Consider the following 14,973-nt stretch of genomic DNA (forward strand, 5'->3'; position numbering starts at 1 on the left):
CAAATTGGTGAGGCTTTTTATCCAACATTTCCCAGGAAAGGGGGGTGCAAGTGTTGGGAGGATTGTTCATTGTTCCTAAGATCCAAGGGTCTGGGTCTGTAGTCACCTAGGCAAATTGGTGAGGCTTTTTACCAAACCTTGTCCAGGAAGTGGGGTGCAAGGTTTTGGGAAGTATTTTGGGGGGAAAGACGCGTCCAAACAGCTCTTCCCCAGTAACCAGTATTAGTTTGGTGGTGGTAGCGGCCAGTCCAAGGACAACGGGGGGAATATTTTGTACCTTGGGGAAGTTTTGACCTAAGCTGGTAAAGATAAGCTTAGGAGGTTTTTTTCATGCAGGTCCCCACATCTGTACCCTAGAGTTCAGAGTGGGGGAGGAACCTTGACAGTACCCTTGAGTAATAACTCTCATAGATCCAAACTACATGGATATCAATCTTATTAAGAGCTACAAGAATGATCTGAGGTCTGAAAACTATCCCTTACAGTGAGAGACTTAAGAAGCTCAATCTGTTTATCAAAGAGAAGGTTAAGAAGTGACTTGTTCACAGTTTACAAGTATCTACAAAAGAAAGATTTCCAACAGTAGATAACCCTTTAAGATAGCAGGGGAAAAAAGGCATAATGACATCCATTGGCCGGAAGCTGGAATCTAGACAAATTTACACTATAAATAGGTTATAAATTATTGTTAAAAATTTGTGTGAATTAACAATTGGAACTTACCTAATGACATGGTGGATTCTCTATCACTTGAAGTCTCTAGATCAAGACTGAATATCTTTTTAAATGATATGCTATAACTCAAACAGAAGTTATGGCTTGATGCAGGAATTACTGGTTGAGGTTCTATGGCCTGTATTATTGAATTAGATCTGACTGGCTGATCAGAATGGTCCCCTCTACCCTTACCATATATGAATTGTCACTTTATTTAGATTTTAAGAAAGAATAGTTGACATCACTTGAGTTCTGCACGTTGACTATTGGTAGTATACAGTCTACATTATATAACATCATGCCCTTGATCCTAGATATTCGCAATTCCAATGAAAATTTAACGAATCAGAGTGAATGAATTATGTGTTCTTCAGTGATTCAGACCCTTATAGGTTTTTTTTTTTAAACCACTTTTTTTATAGTAGGCTAAAATTTTTGCTTTAAAAATAATGGAAATTAATTATTGTTAAGATATTTCTTGTATTCAACATATAACAGATGCTTGTAAGCAGAGGCTAACAAACTCTGAAGGCTTTATGTATATATAAGATTTTATACAAACTATATTCAGATTAGAAAAAATACAAATTTCTATTTCAGACTTTTCATCCATCTAAGTAAACTTTGGGCCTGATTCCTGCATTTGCTGAGCATTTTGGATATTCATGAATGAATAATCATGCCCTGAGTCACATTCCCCTAAACAGAAGAATAATTATCAAATGTTACATAAAGGACATACCAAATCCAAATCATTGGAACTGGACAGAAGTTTAACATATGCACCGCCACAATCAATGCCATCTTGAAAATTCACTTCATACCTGTGTAAAAGGGAATCAAAGAGCATATTGCTGATACCTTGGAGTAATTAAAGATCATAGAATATCAGGGTTGGAAGGGACCTCAGGAGGTCATCCAGTCCAACCCCCTGCTCAAAGCAGGACCAATCCCCAATTAAATCATCCCAGCCAGGGCTTTGTCAAGCCTGACCTTAAAAACTTCTAAGGAAGGAGATTCTACCACCTCCCTAAGCAACGCATTCCAGTGTTTCACCACCCTCCTAGTGAAAAAGTTTTTCCTAATATCCAACCTAAACCTCCCCCACTGCAACTTGAGACCATTACTCCTTGTCCTGTCCTCTTCCACCACTGAGAATAGTCTAGAACCATCCTCTCTGGAACCACCTCTCAGGTAGTTGAAAGCAGCTATCAAATCCCCCCTCATTCTTCTCTTCTGCAGACTAAACAATCCCAGTTCCCTCAGCCTCTCCTCATAAGTCATGTGTTCCAGACCCCTAATCATTTTTATTGCCCTTCACTGGACTCTCTCCAATTTATCCACATCCTTCTTGTAGTGTGGGGCCCAAAACTGGACACAGTACTCCAGATGAGGCCTCACAAATGTCGAATAGAGGGGAACGATCACTTCCCTCGATCTGCTCGCTATGCCCCTACTTATACATCCCAAAATGCCATTGGCCTTCTTGGCAACAATGGCTGACTCATATCCAGCTTCTCGTCCACTGTCACCCCTAGGTCCTTTTCCGCAGAACTGCTGCCTAGCCATTCGGTCCCTAGTCTGTAGCTGTGCATTGGGTTCTTCCGTCCTAAGTGCAGGACCCTGCACTTATCCTTATTGAACCTCATCAGATTTCTTTTGGCGCAATCCTCTAATTTGTCTAGGTCCCTCTGTATCCTATCACAGATCACTTTGACCTACAGTTTAACTTTGAATCCATGTCCAAGATTGTGTATAAGCATTTGTATTTTAATATTAATCACTACACCCAAACATTTTTACAAAACTGCCTGAAATATTTTATTGCTATTGCAAAGTAAGGCAACAGTTATGCAAAATGTAACAGTGTAAATCTAAAAAAAAAAAAAAAAAGTTACAGTTCAACATAGTAGCAATCTCTACAAAGAAAAGTTTCTGGGCAGCATTTGCAGAAATACAGAGGCCACTCACTACTTCACTTTGACTGAGTTGCATGGCCAAGTTTTGTACTATGTTTGTGCCTACCTACATCATAGTCTAGATTTACCAAGAGCAGCCATCTCAGAGTTTCTTCTGAATTACCTGTAAGTCAATTTCCACTGACTTACAAATTTCAAAAATGTATTTAAACATCATTATATTCGTAGCCACCTGAAATTCTCTCACATTCCATGTAATTTGGAAGCTCAGTTGCAAAGACATTGACATTTAAATGGCAGTCTTTTATATCCATTTTATGGAATCTTGAATCCCTGACTAAGTATTCAGACAAAAGGTTTAAAACATCATTTCATCTATTTTTAACATATGAGCACTAAAATATAACTTTAGTTTGGGTTTGAAAACCTTAAAAGATAAAACATTACATTTATAATAATTTATTAATGCCTTCATATTTGTGGTTTTGGAAAATTTGTGCAAGGCAATTGATGTTGGAATGGAAATCAGAATAATACAAAACATATTACTTTTTCATGATCTTTCAAAGTTAGAAGAGTAATTAAATACAAATCTGAAGAGCAACTTACTGAACAATCAAAGGCTTAGTATCAAAAATAAATGGCTTTGTTAACATAGCTGATATTGCATGATGCCTTGCTATTGACTTTAAAACTAATCCTTTGTCTCCAGGCACTGTGTTTTCTTTAAGCTCTTCTACTTCCCATCTTCCTAAAACAAAGAAACACAAGTTTGAAAAACAGCAAGATAAAGGCAAGAAATTACTGCTATCTTGAAAAGAAATTAAGAGAGCTGCTAGGAGCTAGCAGACAGATTACCTTAGCTGTGTTATTATTTACAATGTGGTTTAAAAAAAAATCAGAAAATAACTTGTGACTGCATTTGAGATTTCCTGATACCAACCGCTATTGCAGATACTCAGTGTTACTGCACAAGCAATTACTAGGAGCAAATCCTGACACTCAATGCCGAAGTTAGAAGTTAGATAACTATAGAGTAAAACAAACATCCAGTTTATTACTAATGATACAACTCTGAATATTTTTTTTTAAACAGCAGTATAAACCTGGAATAATTTCCCCCAAAATTTGACTGCTCCAGATCACAGTTGACACAAGATAAATGATCATGTTACACATGCACAGTTCACATTTTTCTAACAGCTCACTGAAAAATTAAGGTATATTTTTTCAGGAAATAGAGCCCATTGGAAAACTACTACTTCAAGTCAGTCGTACAGAGCAACACCAGAACAGCTTTTCTTTTCTTTCTTTTTTAAAAGTATACATTTTAAAAACTGCTGTCAAAAACAGTTCCATAACTACAGAAAAGGATATAAATAAAATACTGACAACTTAGTTATATCTATAAAACAATTTTCTGATGAAAAACCACTAAGGGAAACCAAAGCAGGAGAAAAATAATATTCTCCAAAAAATCCACTCGCAAAAGAGGATACTGAACAAGAAACCACACACATTTTTAACATACAATTATTCTCTTCAGTCAACTAAATCAATAAGGATGTAAACCCACAAATCTGAAGCATTGTTTTGCACAAACGTGCATACTCATCAACTTCCGATTAATTGCAATATTACACAAATGCAAGACAAGAGTACAATTCTGATCTCTGTCACATTATTCAAGTTTCTATTAATGCTGTTGTCTTGAATACTTAAATACAATGTTCAAATTACTATTCACATTTTTCAGAACTCTGCTACAAAATCTATTTCAGCCTTACAAGCAGTAGATGAAGATTCAAGAGATGCATTCATAAATTCTTGCTTATAAACAACGTTTTGGGCCTATGTAGATCTACAAACACCAATAAAAAATTACCTTCACAAGTTGTTGTTTTTTTAAACTAGGTCAGTACCCTTTCTTGCTGTTTTATGATTTATAAAATCCTGAAATTAAAAGTTCTTTAACCTTATTTTTCTTCTTCTAATCTCACAGGATCCTAATCTTTTTAGTGCGAGACTGAAAGCATTCTTTCACTCTCATATTTAAGGCTATTTTGTTGTCCTACCCTTAAGGGCAACAGTAGCAAGATAGAATGCAAACCAGCTCCCCTATTAGTCACTGAATGACACTTCTTGAGTTTAAATTTTGCTCTCCTAATCTTCCAATCAGTTCCAACTGCACAGGAGGCAGAAAGAGAAGCCTATCCAAATATGATCACATCTAATCTGAAAACATGGCCTTAAAAAAAGTGCTAAGCAAAAACAACTTCTCAAAATTGTGCAGCTAAGTATCTTGCTAGACAGATGATATCATCAGACAAGGGGAAAGACAAAGGTCTGCTCTACAGTACAACTGTACCATTAAAACTTCCCTTAGTTGGCACATCTGTGTGTGCATCCACACACAATTTGACGTCCTGTTGGGAAAACCCTGAATTTACAGTGGTCAAGCTAAACCAACTCCCTGAATGACATAAGTCCTGTACCAGCACTGTTCCGCTGGTAGGATGCCTATGTAGACAATTCATAATACTCAATCAACAATCCCAGAATGCCTTGTCCCCATGACAGTGCCCACTCTGGTCCCAGTTTTGAACACTACTGCCCAGGGTCACAGTGACCACAAGCCCATCCCCCTCTTCTCCCACCTTCAAAATCCCCAGCATGTTAAAGTGCAGCTAAGAGAAGTTCAGGCAAGCCTTGTCCTACAGCCTGAACTAGGAAAGAATTCCTGGACTTTCTCAGCTTGCGCAGAGAAGGGACACTGCAAGCACAACTTCAGAATTACCATAGGAATAAAGATGCTTATTTGGATGTTGCAAAGACATGCAAAAGCTAGGATATAAAAGGGACAAGCAACAATGCTGGGCTAAGGAGAAAGAAGTGGCAATCCTACCTAAACGCAAAGGCTACCAGAAAATCTGGATCTGGCCCCTCATGCCTGCCTGGATTTCAGCTACTATTTGGAGGTGGATGCCATAATGAGTAGGGACCCCACCACCAACTCATGAGTGATGGTGGACTCCCCTTGAGCCCTGGAGGAAAGCAACCCAACAATGAATGGCTCATTAAGGGGATTCAGACCCTCAGAGAGAGTCAGCCAAATCCAACCCAGGCTAGTCAAGAGTCAGAACCCACTTACGAAGGGGAAGGGAGATCAGGTAGGAATATTAATGCACCCCCTTTTAAAAAAACACTTTGTTTATGAACCCTGAAACTCCACCTCAAAATGGCAGCCAAATGGATGTGGACAGGAAACAAAGGAATTGCCCAAACATGGCGATCAATTACACCCTGAGCATATGGGCAAGACCCACCGGCCAGACACCTGGGAAAGAATTCTCTGTAGTAACATAGAGCCCTCCGCATCTAGTGTCCCATTACTGGCCATTGGAGATATTTGCTGCTAGAAGTCACAGACTGACTATATGCCATTGTAGGCAATCTCATCATAGCATCCCCTCCATAAACTTATCAAGCTCAGTCTTGAAGCCAGTTACGTTTTTTGCCCCCACTGCTCCCCTTAGAAGGCTGTTCCAGAACTTCATTTCTTTGATGGTTAGAAACCAAATTTCAAGCCTAAACTTGTTGATGGCCAGTTTTCATCCATTTGTTCATGTGTCCACACTGGCCCTTAACTTAAATAACTCCTCTGACTCCCTGTTATTTATCCTTCGGATGTATTTATAGAGAAGCAATCATATCTCGCCTAAGCCTTTTTGGTTAGGCTTAAACAAACCAAGATCATGGAGTCTCCTCTCATAAGGTAGGTTTTCCATTCCTCTGATCATCCTACTAGCCCTTCTCTGCATCTGTTCCAGTTTGAATCCACCTTTCTTAAACATGGGAGACCAGAACTGCACACAGCATTCCAAATGAAGTCCATGCTAATGCCTTGTATAATGGTGTCAAGGTTCCTCCCCCACTCTGAACTCTAGGGTACAGATGTGGGGACCTGCATGAAAAACCTCCTAAGCTTATCTTTACCAGCTTAGGTCAAAACTTCCCCAAGGTACAAAATATTACACCCGTTATCCTTGGACTGACCGCTACCACCACCAAACTAATACTGGTTACTGGGGAAGAGCTGTTTGGACGCGTCCTTCCCCCCAAAATACTTCCCAAAACCTTGCACCCCACTTCCTGGACAAGGTTTGGTAAAAAGCCTCACCAATTTGCCTAGGTGACTACAGACCCAGACCCTTGGATCTTAAGAACAATGAACAATCCTCCCAACACTTGCACCCCCCCTTTCCTGGGAAATGTTGGATAAAAAGCCTCACCAATTTGCATAGGTGACCACAGACCCAAACCCTTGGATCTGAGAACAATGAAAAAGCATTCAGTGTTTTACAAGAAGACTTAATAAAAAATAGAAGTAAATAGAAATAAAGAAATCCCCCCTGTAAAATCAGGATGGTAGATATCTTACAGGGTAATTAGCTTTAAAAACATAGAGAACCCCTCTAGGCAAAACCTTAAGTTACAAAAAAGATACACAGACAGAAATAGTTATTCTATTCAGCACAATTCTTTTCTCAGCCATTTAAAGAAATCATAATCTAACACATACCTAGCTAGATTACTTACTAAAAGTTCTAAGCTCCATTCCTGGTCTATCCCTGGCAGAAACCAGCATACAGACAGACACAGACCCTTTGTTTCTCTCCCTCCTCCCAGCTTTTGAAAGTATCTTGTCTCCTCATTGGTCATTTTGGTCAGGTGCCAGCGAGGTTACCTTTAGCTTCTTAACCCTTTACAGGTGAGAGGAGCTTTCCCCTGGCCAGGAGGGATTTCAAAGGGGTTTACCTTTCCCTTTATATTTATGACAAATGGTATCAACACTTCCCTATTTCTCCTGGAAATATCTTGCCTGATGCATCCTAGAACTTTTTCATGGCTGCATCACCTTGGCACTCTGTCATCCAGTGATCAACCAATACATCCAGCTCTTTCTCCTCCCCTGTCTCTATCAACTGATACATTCCCAGCTTATAGTAAAAATTCTTGTTGTGAATCCCAAAGTGCATGATCTGGCACTTAGCACTATTAAATTTCATCCCATTTCTATTACACCAATTTACAAGATTGTCCAGATCTTCTTGTATGATATTCTGGTCCTCCCTATTGGCAATACCTTCAAACTTTGTGTCATCTGCAGATTTTATTAGCATGTTCCCACGTTTTGTGCCAAGGTCCTGAATAAAAATGTTAAATAAGATTGGTCTCAAGACTGACCCCTGAGGAACTCTATTAGTAACCTCCCTCCAGCCTGACAGTTCACCTTTCAGCATGACCCACTGTACTCTCCTCTTAAACCAGTTCCTTATCCACCTTTCAATTCTCATATTAATCACCATCTTCTCCAATTTAACTAAATTTCCCATGTGGAATGGTATCAAACCCTTACTTGAAATCCAGTTAGATTAGATTTACTGCATTTCCTTTGTATAAAAAAAATCAGTTATCTTCTCAAAGGAGATCAGGTTGGTCTGGCATGATCTACCTTTTGTAAAACCATGTTGTATTTTACCCCAATCATCATTTACCTCTATGTCCTTAACTACTTTCTCTTTCAAAATTTGTTCCAAGACCTTGCATACAATAGAGGTTTTAACAGTTTTATAATTTCCTGGATTACCTCCCTGTCCCTCCCCCCGGTTTCTTAAAAAAGGAACGATATTAGCAATTCTCCAGTCACAGGGTATGACCTCCGAGTTCACAGATGCATTACACATACTTGTATTGGGCTTGCAATTTCATGTGCCAGTTCTTTTAATATTCTTGGGTGGAGATTATCTGGGGTCCCCAATTTACTCCCCTTAAACTGTTTGAGTTTGGCTTCCACCTTGAATGTAAAAAGAAAAGGAGTACTTGTGGCACCTTAGAGACTAACCAATTTATTTGAGCATGAGCTTTCGTAAGCTACAGCTCACTTCATCGGATGCATACCGTGGAAACTGCAGCAGACTTTATATACACACAGAGACTATGAGGAGGTATTGTTTCATATTCTCTGTGTGTATATAAAGTCTGCTGCAGTTTCCACGGTATGCATCCGTGGAAGTGAGCTGTAGCTCACGAAAGCTCATGCTCAAATAAATTGGTTAGTCTCTAAGGTGCCACAAGTACTCCTTTTCTTTTTGCGAATACAGACTAACACGGCTGTTACTCTGAAACCTGTCACCTCGAATGTAGTAATTTCTACTTCCATATCATTGTTTCCATTAGCCACCCTGCCATTACCCCTAAGCTCTTCATTAGCCTTATTAAAAGCTGAGGCAAAGTATGTGTTAGGTGTTGGGCCATGCCTGGATTGATTATCTTTAAACTCCACCCCATCCTCAGTGCTTAGAGGTCCCCATTTCTTTCCTTGTTTTCTTTGTTTATATGGCTAAAAAACCTTTTACTATTGGTTCTAATTTCCTTTGCAATGTCCGCCTCTGCTTGGTTTTTGGCAGTTCTCACTTCATCCCTACACTTTCTGACCTCCAAGAGGTAGCTTTCCTTGCTGATTCATCCCATCTTCCATTCCTTATAGGCTTTCTGCTTTCTCTTAATCACTTGTTTGAGATGCACTCTCATCCAGCTTGGTCTGAAACCTTCCCTACGAATTTGTTCAGTGTGATCTTGAACTTGACCTTTTGTCTTGCTGTTGAAAATCAGCAGGCGGTCTTGCCACTTCCCTCCTCCATCCTTCTGGTAACGTTTCTCCTTTTGCTACGCAAATATTATGTAAAACACAAGATGCTGCAACAATGGGAATATATGGCTCACTGAACTCCTGCTTAGTCATGAAGCAACATTCAATCTACCAAATAAACACTCAACATTCATTCTGTACCTGCTCAAACAACAGTTAAATCTTTTCTTGCTGCTGCCCAGGTGCCTGGTGTATAGCTTAATGAGCAAGGGAAGCAGAGGGTAGGCTGGGTCCTGGAAAAATCACAATGAGCATAGCAACCCACCCTTCAATGTAAATGTATTTGTTTGGAAAAAATCTCCCTGCTTTTAAGCTTTTCAAGGAGTGCTGTATTCCTAAAGAAGCAAGCTTTGTGCATCTTCCCTGACCACCCTCTGTTAGTGTCAGTGAATCATCATTAGCGATCTACCAACTCTGATATAACCATATCAGTGTACCTCTCTGTTCAGAAGCAAAAGGTGGTAAGAGAACAGATTCAGGATATACATTCTGTCTATTGCACCACCATACTTCGGGAAGCCCAGTGCATGAAATCCTTCTATTATTTCCTGCATATTGCCCAGCGTCACAAACCTGTGCAGCGTCACAAACCTGTGCAGCGTCACAAACCTGTGCAGCGTCACAAACCTGTGCAGCGTCACAAACCTGTGCAGCGTCACAAACCTGTGCAGCAAGAGATGCTTAAGGGCTCTGCACATCTGGATGGCAACCAGCAACACTGTAGTCAAGCAGGAAGGCTATTATTGCTGCTCATTGCATCTTTGATCTAAAACCAGTGTCAATGCATTTCTGCTCATTTATATTTAACATGGTAGCTTAACTGTCCATTTGAATTAGGACTACTTTTTGGGACACCAAGACAACAAAGCTTTAGGATTATACATTTCCAGCATATTTGTACAGAGTTGCCATTCTGAAAGAGTAAATTCTCTGGGTGCAGAATCCCTCTGTGTGGGCTTCCCATCTGAGGCTGGGCACACTCTTGTGACAACCAAATTTCTATTTTTTTTTAAAGGCAGAAAAACCAATTTGACAAAAACCTTTCAGACTTCCTTTATACATCATAAAGGAACAAAAACGATAAGCCTAGTCTTTTTCTTTTGAGAGTTACATTTAAGGACCAAATCTCACATAAGAGAACCAAAGAATATGAACAGTGACCCCTAAAGACTCAGAGGCCACAGACACTTCACACAGATGCAGAGCTTTACAGACCCTTTGGATGCAGCAGCCCCCTACAATCCATAAAGCTCACACTTTGATTTGGCAAAAATAAGCTTTCACCAAAGTTGGAAATTACCAAATCATTCTAGCTCATACAGATATGTCAGTGTAACCCCACCAGTTCTCACCAAGGACGGGACCTGATTCTGTGCCCTGTAATCACTTTGAACTGCATTTGACCTCACTAGCTAAGAAAGAAACTGAATGGAAGGGGGCATCCCTGCAAAATTAAGCCCTTAGGAAACAGTAGCATTTTCACATATTTTAGAAAATATGAGGTTTTGGTTTTTCCTCCTGGATGCTATACCATCTCATCTCAATAACTGCACCTCTATTTATCTCTGCGGCTTCCAAAAAGTCTTACCAAATCCTTCTATAGCTCTCTCAAAAATCCATTCTGTCCTATTTTGGCAAAAAGAAAATCTGCAAATCATCTTCCACGTCTTTTGTATACATTTCTTTCATTCCTTTACTCATTAGATAAAAGAGCTATCAAATCCTCTTCTCTTTTCTTTGCAGCAGGATCTCCATTTGGTCTCCCTACCTCCTGATGAATGAAGGGTACAGTGTCTCTCTAAAGTTACTACTATTGATCACATCTCTGTCAATCACAATAAGAACACAAAATCATATTCAGGTTGACAGTTCTTAGTTAAGAATTCATCAGGCCAACTGCGGTAACTCTAGTTACCACTGCAGATTGTTTCTAATGAACTTTTTTTTCCCTAATATCACTTGCTAACTTCCCCTACTGTGAACAGCAGGAAATATTTTATATTTCTGTATCAGTATAACTTTGTGCATTCTACACATTAAGACTTTTTGATCAATGTCAAATTTATGGAGAGAAAAACATACTAAATTATAACTGAAGTTTGCTTTTTGAGAAAAAAGCTACACCACACTGAAAAGAAGGAAGGGAAGTTTACCATCATATTTAGCAATGTTTTCATCTGTGTCTTCTTTCTTGGTTTTAGATAACATCCACCTGTGAAAGAAAAACAATTGTTTTGTTTAAATTGTGTAATCAGGACAAGAAAATAATAAATAAAACTGGATTATTTAACAAAGGAAGTAGGAATTACTTTCTTTAGATTGTTAAGCAGTAAATGCACAATAAGGATATTTTGACAAAATAAGTCACTCTATTCATTCATCATTTAGAATTTAAAGAACATGAACAAATAATATTTAGGAAAAATTAAAAACAGGCTGAGGCTAATCTGCAGGAACGCTTAATATTGACTTTAAAGTCCTAGTAAGAATTTGAAATGAAAATAAAATTAATATGACCCAAAGCTCTAAGCTTCCAGATAAAAACCTGTGTTACATGAGGTAAGGTTGAGATTACATTTCAGTCATTTAAGGGTGATAACATTACAGATGTGTTGTAACTATCTCAAAAATAAGCATTATAAACCCAGCAAATTGAGATTTAAGGTTAAATTAAAGAATTCCAAATATGTCAAGGTAATTAAATGCATAGTTAAGGCACCCAAACCTTAACGCTATCCTGTAGGGACACCATGCAGGGGGTGGGGGGGAGGGGAGGAGAGGAGAGGAGAGGAGAGGAGAGGGAGGAGAATGGAAACAGACAAAAACCCCAACGTATCTTTAAAAATCAGATAATCCAGACGTGACACTCTATTCATAATTGTACGCTTACTGCACATATACTTTAAGGGATTCACAGGCCTTCAGTGATAGGTGCTGAGAAATTAAAACTATAATTATACTTTTTCAGGGACAAAGTATCTGAAATTATTTTAGTCTCCACTTCACCTAAGTTTTGTGTACTAATACATGATTTCTCCCCCCACTTACCTTGCAAAATAAGCTACCACCACTACAGCCCATAGCACTCCTTTCATTGTTGCCTCCTAGTATTACTTCAGTGGGGAACACTAAATATTCTTTCCCTAAGGAAACCACCATTTTCTGCATCTGGCTATAATTCCAACAGCACAGGGAATAAATAAAAGCAACCTGTTAAAACCTGTTGTGCCATAACAAACTCTGAATCTGAACTTGACAGCTGAGTAACACTGATCGGGAACAGAGAAAAATCTGGCTTTTACTTTCCAGTGCTTCAATATGAATTTTTTCTCAGCAGAAGTGATTTAAAATTACACTGGTATAAGGTCAGGGATTATATTCATCTCTGGACCAGTGGCAATATATTTACGCACACACTTTAATCCACACCTACTAGTTCAAAACTTAAACCTACTAGCTAGGCTGAAAGATACTTATACCTCTACACTAAAGAGGTTATAATGTGCTTATGCTTAAGAAAATCAACTCCTGATGCTGACAATCTGGTTAACCATTGATTAGTGTCCCCATATCCTATTTTTAGGAAAGATCAACTGAGAAGGCTGTGGCACTAGCTGGCAGTTTGAATCCTCATATTTCCTTCAATCTGGCTAAAGCCCTGTGTACTAGGTAGACTGCACCGTATGCATTATGTGATGCTGTCAACAATGGATGAAGATAAAGTATCCATGCTGCTGCTTTGACATTGTCAGTAGCCTTTAATGTGTTTCAGCACAAGATTTTGTTGCCATGTTAGTGGACACTAGCAGGAGTGAAGTGAGTGCCAGTCAGTAGCTTTGCTCTTATCTTTCTGAGTAACACAAGGAATAATTGTGGACAACTTTTCCTCTACCCCCAGGATGTTCTTTTCTTGCAGGGCGCCACAGGAATTGACTGTCATGTCTCTTGTTCAAAGCATATATAAGGTCGTCGAGCAGGTCAGCGGAAAGACCCTGGCAGGCGGCAGTGCATTCAGGATGCAGCTGACACCATGCTGGAGAAATGGAACGAACTGTCCCATGTCTACATGATGACAACGAGCTAGCTGTGATTTCATGGGGTCTGAGGGAAGCAAATGGAAGAGCTGACAATTTATTTTGCCGTCCATCAGGAAAAGCACGACCACCATTTGTAAAACAGATGTATAATTTGGGGTATTAGATCCTGGGCTACTCCTAGAGGCAACCTTGTCTACAACCTTGTCTCCTACCCATATCTTTGTCATTTTAAGATTAGATTGTTGTTAATGTGCTCTACATGGAGCCATACTTTGGGACCATTTGGTGCACACCCATTAAGTGGAGTTGCATGCTGTTGGCATGTTAGGCAGTGCTCCATGGTCTGCAATGGCTTCTAATCAGCTTGCATGTGGAAATCAAGGTGTTTTGTTTTAACCTATGTAGCCCAAGTGATTTGGGGTCTTGTTACCTGAGAAACTGTCTCTCTCCCCATGATATAGTACCACAGTGAATTGAGCAGAGCACTGAAGTTGGCATTCCCTCAATATAGGCCAGAAGGAATTGCTGGCAGGCCATTTCTGAGGGATCCTCGATTTTGAAATGCCTCCTCCCACCCCTTGTCTTACAGAGACAAGATTTGTGCATGGAGGGCTAACCAATGTAAAACCCTATCACCTCTCATTTAAAACAAAAAAAAAGTATTTTTAAGGCTGTTGAGAAGTATAGAGGATAAGATGCATATATTTACAGGCAGACTTGCGTCTATGAAAAAGCACTCACCAAGCATCTCAGATCAGAAAAAGCAGCAGAAAGTATACCATCAGTACATGCTTCGGACTAGTAATGAGATCACTAGTTAAAGGAATTAATGCTGCAAGGCTTAGATCCCCTCCACAACTTTGAGTAACAAGCTACATGAACTTCCTAGAAATACTGTATCATGTGGATCACTATTTTTTGGGTCAGGTCCATGATCTAACTGGTGGGACAGTTGTTAGACCCCTGAAATGAGCAGCAGTATGTGCAGCTCTTCCAAGAGAAGAAGAGGACTTTTCTGGTTGGGATGAATGGATGTAAAAGCATGAAAGATTTGCATATTTTCATTTGCTATGAAATACTGCTTCTTTAGCTAATGGTAGGTTTTACCTTTTTATAATTTCTTTATCATGGGTATTGCTTTTCTTTTCATCATTTACTCAGACTCATAACTGTAAAAAGAGTAGAGAGGCTATTCTGAAGGTATGTGATGTATTAACAGTTAAAGATTGAGTCACAGACAAATGTTGCAATTTGCAAATCAGCTTTATTACACATATAAATTAGTAGGACAAATGCAATAGGTATCTAGTGGAAAGTAAGAAAACATTAAGGATAAAACACGGTTTATGGGACATGAAATGCATGTCCAAGGGATTTAAGTTCTTTTTCTCCTGTTCTCTAGCAAGGATGAAGTGTTGTGGAAATGTACATGAGAGAAGAGTATAGGGCAATTCAATAAGAGATGCTACTGTCTTGTATCATGCAGTTTTGCTTAGACGGCAACACCACACACACGACAGATGCAGGGCCTGTTGCTGAGATAACACTAATTTCTATGCCCTTGAAAATTCTCATTCAAGTACCCTAT

At 39.2% G+C, this 14,973-nt stretch overlaps 1 protein-coding gene across 4 annotated transcripts in view; it reads right to left on the reverse strand.

Moving 5' to 3' along the window:
- CLGN (calmegin) overlaps positions 1-14,973 on the reverse strand; it is an 88,298-nt gene that overhangs the window by 39,900 nt on the left and 33,425 nt on the right. For all 4 annotated transcript variants that reach the window (XM_073341182.1, XM_073341180.1, XM_073341181.1 and 1 more), the window contains 3 exons: positions 11,502-11,560; positions 3,246-3,387; positions 1,460-1,541 (listed from right to left, as the gene is read on the reverse strand). In XM_073341182.1, coding sequence (XP_073197283.1) covers positions 1,460-1,541; positions 3,246-3,387; positions 11,502-11,560 — 283 coding nt within the window. The remainder of the gene's footprint in view (positions 1-1,459; positions 1,542-3,245; positions 3,388-11,501; positions 11,561-14,973) is intronic.

The sequence above is a fragment of the Lepidochelys kempii genome, chromosome 4, assembly GCF_965140265.1.
Source record: "Lepidochelys kempii isolate rLepKem1 chromosome 4, rLepKem1.hap2, whole genome shotgun sequence".
Taxonomy (NCBI): Eukaryota; Metazoa; Chordata; order Testudines; family Cheloniidae; genus Lepidochelys; species Lepidochelys kempii.